Below are 6550 nucleotides of genomic sequence, written 5' to 3'. Positions count from 1 at the left end.
CGAGCCGGTACGAGTCGCAGAAGAGGCGAGACTGGAACACGTTCCTGCAGTATCTGCGGAACCACAAGCCGCCGTTGACGCTGGCGCGGTGCAGCGGCGCGCACGTGATCGAGTTCCTCAAGTACCTGGACCAGTTCGGGAAGACGAAGGTGCACGTGATCGGGTGCCCGTATTTCGGACACCCCAACCCGCCGGCCCCATGCGCCTGCCCGCAGAAGCAAGCGTGGGGCAGCCTCGACGCGCTCATCGGCCGCCTGAGAGCCGCGTACGAGGAGAACGGCGGCCGCCCCGAGTCCAACCCCTTCGGCGCTAGAGCCGTAAGGATTTACTTACGGGAGGTTCGAGAAAGCCAGGCCAAGGCTAGGGGAATACCGTACGAGAAGAAGAAGCGGAAAAGGCCCACTGCCGCCGCCGCCGCTGCCGCTGCTGCGGCCAGTAGTGGTGGCGCAGCCGAAATTGGATCCGTCGGTAGTGGCGGCAGCGGTGGCGATACTGTCGGCAAGCCAGTTACTACAACAACAACGACAGAGTATAGTAGTACTACTTAGATTTTACTCTATCCGTAGTAACTAATTAATTAATTAATTTTTAAACTTCAGTTACATATATTATTCTATCTCTCCTAATTGTGAATTATGAGAGGCTTTTATATTTATTCTTAATCAAACAAAAACAAAAATCTTTCTTACTTAAATTCTTGATTTACATTGTCATATCAAGATTTTCTCATGCATGTGGTCAGATAGTGGTTCGAATAATCCAAGACGAAATGATCTTTTCGGACAAAAACCCTAATTTTCTGACCAATTTTGGATGGTCTGAAACTGTGAGTTTTCCAGATTTGGATCAAACCTGCATTTCATTAAAATTTTGGGTTAATTATTATAGTGTGTTATTACTAGTTTTCTATGGTTCAAGCATCTGAATACGTTTCAACTCTTTATATGAACGGCCTATTTGGGTCCGAGCTGAACAACTATGGGCTAAGTTAAGGTAATTCACTTCCTTATGGTCTTTTGACAGATTATAATGTAAGTTTCACTCAAAGGTCCTTTGACTGTTATAGTCACAAGGTAAATTTCACTGAAAACACAAATTTGAATAACGCCTACAAGTTTTCTCGTAAATCAATAAGAAATATTAACAACTATCAAAACATGTTAACAACCCAACGTAGAGTAGCCTGCAGCAAAATGCATGTATGCAAATATATATCATGTATGTATGTATTGAACTGATCTGGTCCCCATTGTTTGGTTGGAGGATTCTGGTCTCCCTCCAGGGGCTCTACTTTAGTGCCAGTCCTCTTATATCTGATCTGATGTTCTACTTGTTATGCACACGTGCGCATTCTTCAACTCCATCAGACATCGCATGTTACAACCTACTATGTATATATGTACATATATATGCAATCTTCATATGGTTGGACAAATTAAAGGCCAGAAGGGCTAAGTCTAACAACGCACAATCAACGTGTATTTGGTAGCGATGCTATTTAAGTATTTAAAAAAAAAAAACAAAATTACACATCACTATTATTTTTGGCATAGCTAAATTGTTGGGTTGAACTCTGAAGAGCTAAGTTTAAAGCCCGCCATCGTTATATGAAGGTGTGCCTGGGTGAAATTAAATCTCTACTAAATAAATTAACAGTATAATAACAATATGGTTGAAAAGGTTAATTAATAAATGAAATCAAATCTGATACGATGCTGCTGTGGCTAAAATGTTGTTTCTGGGTGTAATCTAGTATATAATAAACAGCAACATAAAATATGCAGACAACCTCATAAAAAGGATTAATTCTACGTTAATTAAATTGTCTTTTTAAAATTATAATTAATTAATTATTGAATTATTGTATATATATAGCTAGGAGTACTAACCCACTAACATCAGTGCGAAAACGACTGATGGCCAACCGTTGCTTCCATTCCATTGATTTGTATATTCAAGTACTATTTGTAAATTATCATATCCTTGTGATAATAGGACACACTGTACCCACCAATAATACACCACCAAAACCAAAAATATGTTTTTAATGTAAATAATAATAAAGCAGAGTTGATGGAGCATTATTCTTGTACTAGACGACGATCAAGAGTTCGATTTTGGTCAACACCTTCTGGGTTGAACTTAGTGTATATGTAGCATGTTTCTAGTGCGATTTGATGGTTAATTGACTATTACATAATAAGAATTTGTTTTACTTAATGTATAACATCCGTGCTTTCTTTGTCACCTAAAATAATAATAATAATAATTACCCAAGAAAATTATTCATCATTATTTTATTTCAAAACTTGGTTGCATCTATCTTCATGTAATTAATTGTATGATATATCTGCCAGAGATCAGAGTGCCGTTGTTGTGTTGTTCTTGGTCTTTGACAGATGACTTCATTTTTTTTTCCAATAAAATTTATAACAAATTAAATATGTATACACACACACGAACTTGAACCTTTCGCCGGACTATATATAAGGTTAGCCAAACATACAGATTACTCGGTAATTTAATAAAGGTAAAATGATCTGGTATTTACAAGAATTAAACTCATCATCTTTAAATACGAGAGTTATATTCTACTTATTTTTATAGTTTTATAGACATATTCTTTCTGGGTAAGATTATTTTGTGTAATACCCATAAAAAAATCAGAAAAAAATAAATCATACTAGAAAAACCTTGTACTATATATCATGCATGATATTTATGCACAATAATTATGTTTTACCCGTTCAATCGGTCCTTTTTGGACAACTTGCTTATAGATCGACATACTTGAATGCGTATTAGGGATCCAATGTAGTATGCGTGTGAGTATATATGAATGGTCGCTTTCACCAAGAAAGAACAAAATAATCAACTCATTTTCTTGGTGATGTTGCAACGTATATATATATATATATTTGGTTGCGAATTTGGTGTCATCATTATTGCAATTTTCCTTTCTTTATCTTATCCGTCACCACCAATGATCAACAAAGTCCCCCATTTTCCTTGCCACGTTACGTTACAACACAGGACCAAATACAGGCCATATATATGTATACATATAAATACGCCCGCACTCATATATTTGATCTATTAGCAAAAATTTATAGCTACTATTTGCTGATTTGATTGAGGAGATTAATTGATTGAATCTTGCATCATGCGGTTACAAACAAAGTTAAGTTATTAATTGAGGGTAACCTCAAATTAAGTTAGTTGAACAGTTGACTTGATAACTACAAATTATAAGTTAAACCTTCAATGACAATTGACAACTGTCTATTGATTTTCTTAGTTTGAGCTAATCAATGTAACTATGAACAATTTAGGTTAGTTTACGTCATTGTTGTCATTTGATAGTTAAGGTTACACTCGTCCACATCTTATAAATTTTCTAATAAAGTATATAATTAAATTGAATTTTTATTTGATTAAAATATGATTAAACCGTTACATGCAAAATAAAAATGAAAATCTAATCTGATCATCAGGTGATATTTGGTGCATCAGTGCATGTTGTAGTGGAGAGCTGAGGCAGAAAAGTGATCTGAAACTCTGCAGAGGTGATTTTGACAGCAAAAGAAGCAAAGTCGTTAAAAAACAAAAGTAAAAAGCTGAGTGCTGGTGACCAAAGTCACCAAACCCTAGCATAAAGCAGGGAGAGCTGTAAAAAAGGTTTTTGACAGAAAATTACAGAAAACTAGGAAAAGAATTGGAGTGAATGACGATGTTTGTTTATTAAGGACGTACATCCGTGTTACATTAACTTGGAAAAACGAAAATAAATGACCCAGGTAAAAGTTTGAGTTATAGCATAAACTAGATTAAAATAAAAGTATAGAGTTATGTAAATTTACGAGCTAGATTATATGATGCGACGATATAAGCACTACTACATACAGTTACAAGTAGTTCTATTTTTTAAGGTAAATGTAACTATTCCATTAATTCATAACATAAAATGTTTATATCAACAACGACCAATGAAATGGTAAACCATTCCTTACAGCCACATACATATAAACAACTTTTCTAACTATGCTATAGAAAACTTGAATCACAGACTGTTTCATAACTAGGAAGTTATGTTCCTTCAGGAAGCTTAATTAAAGCTTCATCAAAGATCTGGGTCTTCATCAATTTTTATTTATTTTTTATATCAAACAGTTATCAGGTAACAACTAATTTATCAAACACTTTTCCACAATAAGCTAATGTTATCAAGTAATCATACATTTTAATCCAAACAGCTAACCTCTATTTTACCAAACAAGGCCATTATGATTTATGAGAAGCTCCTTTTGTGACTTTTTTTTATCATTAAATTTTTTTGGGTACTACTAACTCTGTTACAATACAGTATCTGTCCATAACTACTTTCTCAACTAAGACTTTTATTATTTGAGTTATTGGATCAGATTTACTGTACAATCCTATCAACGGTATATATTTTATTTATTTCGTATTGAATCGTAACAATACCTGATACTATATGCATCATTTATATTGAAGAACACATCTACTGGATACCAAAGACAAATTATTTGATAATAGATCAGAGTTATGGTGCATATTGGTGTCGCAGTAGAGCAATACATATACTAAATAAAATAATTAATGCATGTCCCTTGGCTACAATCTACTACCTAATTATTCCTTGCAAGTGGAAGCCAGGGATTATTGATTTCACTACAATTCAAGGAACGTATAAGACGGGGAATGGGCATGCAGGTTATAATGATGAATAATATAATGTAATGGAATTATATATGCTTCTCTTAAAATGTATAATAATGTTGGTGCATTAGTCATGAAGCATGTTACCTCTATGGGCTATATTTATATTTTAATATAAACTTGAAAATATGTATGTTATACATAATGACAAATTATTCTGTGGACTCGGGTTCAAAATAAAGAATTTACTATACATACTAAATGTTTACAATTTATATATTGAATGTTCACGATTTACATACTCAATTGTGATTTGTGAACATTCAGTACGTATATCACAGGGATTATTGATCACTACAATCCAAAAAAATGTAAAATGATACTTAAATTGTGACAAAACTTACATGCACTATTGAACTAGCTAGTTTTTGTGGTCTAGTTAGAGTCTTTATTTTAGAAAAATTGTTAAGTAATACTTAAATTGTGACAAAACTTACACTATTACATGCATGAGAAAAATGTGCATATTATGCTAATATATACACATGTACTATCATGAAAAATTATGAAATTATTACCATGTAAATTTGGATCTAGCTTAATCACTTGATGTTAAGATCACCAAAAAGTGCGGCCATCTGATTAGCACAAAAATTTATTTGTTGATGAATATATCAAATTAAACATAGTATTGACTTAACAAGTTTTTACTTGCCACGATCAAATGCCTACGTATATATAATTTATATCTTAACCTTATTTCTTTAAAGTTTAAAGGCCACACGCTTAAATCCTCTATTTCAATCTCCAACCAAACATACGACTTTGATATATTCTTCAAAAGATTATGAACATTTTTTAAAACTTTATTTGTAAAATTCAATCCAAAATAGACCTTAAAAATATTAAACTCTTTACATTTAAATAACATATCGTTATTCAATATTCACCTATTATTATGAGGCAGGCTAATCAGTGCTCCAATACTGTAAGCTAGCCACGGTGCCGTTTAATTATTGGTGACGTCCTCGCCTTCTAGAAGAAAGCAACGTATCATATTACCACCTAGCATACCTATGTTTTCATACTACCCAACAAGTGTTTTATCATCTTGTGATAATGACAATTATATTATAAGTGAAGAAAAGTAGAAATGGTCAAAAAAAAAAGAAGTAATTAAGACTAAATCTATGTTCTTATCTTAAATTTACGTTCTTATGATAAATTTATTTTATAATATTCACTTTTTTACCTAACACTCTAGGCTCTATCATGGATTATTGCCTCCAATTTGTCTATTGATTCTTCCTCCTCTTGGGTGGAGAATTCATAATTAATTTCACATTTGTTTAGAGATCATATGATTATTCACAAATGATTATAAATTTGTAATTAGCCTCATAATTGTATGGTGTCGGTTATATCAATGTGTGATTTGAATTAAGATATTTATTCATATATGTCTTGTTTATATATAGAATCAGAATTAAACAATAATTAAATTTTGCTTTAGAAATGTGAATTAATTTGAGCCGTTCATTTATAATGATCACTGACTATATATAAAATAAAAAGAAAAAAAAAGGACGGGGCAATCTCACAAATACAAATACTTTAAAAGTTTACACATTTATGAATTCAACATTATCTTTTTCTAATGTATTTTTCTTTAATTTTCTTTATTATTCAACTGTTAGATATACTAGATCGATGACTAGTATTTATTTACACTTCTCACATCAAACTTTGTTCTAATAGGACTTAGGAGTTGAGTCATTATATATAAAGGCAAATTATGCTGTGGACCCAGGTCCACCTTGCAATGTGGACCTGGGTCCAAAACTACGTCGTTTTTTTTTTTTTTTTTTGT

The 6550-nt window shown here is 32.8% G+C and overlaps 1 protein-coding gene across 1 annotated transcript in view; it reads left to right on the top strand.

Annotated features, from left to right (window-relative positions):
* The window catches only part of LOC116016119 (protein LIGHT-DEPENDENT SHORT HYPOCOTYLS 6-like), a 1701-nt gene extending 1013 nt beyond the window's left edge, over nt 1-688 (top strand). The window contains exon 2 of the mRNA XM_031256283.1: nt 5-688. Coding sequence (XP_031112143.1) covers nt 5-548 — 544 coding nt within the window. The 3' untranslated portion in view covers nt 549-688. The remainder of the gene's footprint in view (nt 1-4) is intronic.
* The last annotated feature ends 5862 nt before the right edge of the window (nt 689-6550 follow it).

Source organism: Ipomoea triloba, chromosome 4 (genome assembly GCF_003576645.1).
Source record: "Ipomoea triloba cultivar NCNSP0323 chromosome 4, ASM357664v1".
NCBI lineage: Eukaryota > Viridiplantae > Streptophyta > Magnoliopsida > Solanales > Convolvulaceae > Ipomoea > Ipomoea triloba.
The sequence above is the reverse complement of the archived record's forward strand: the minus strand, read 5'-3'. Positions and strand labels throughout refer to the sequence as shown.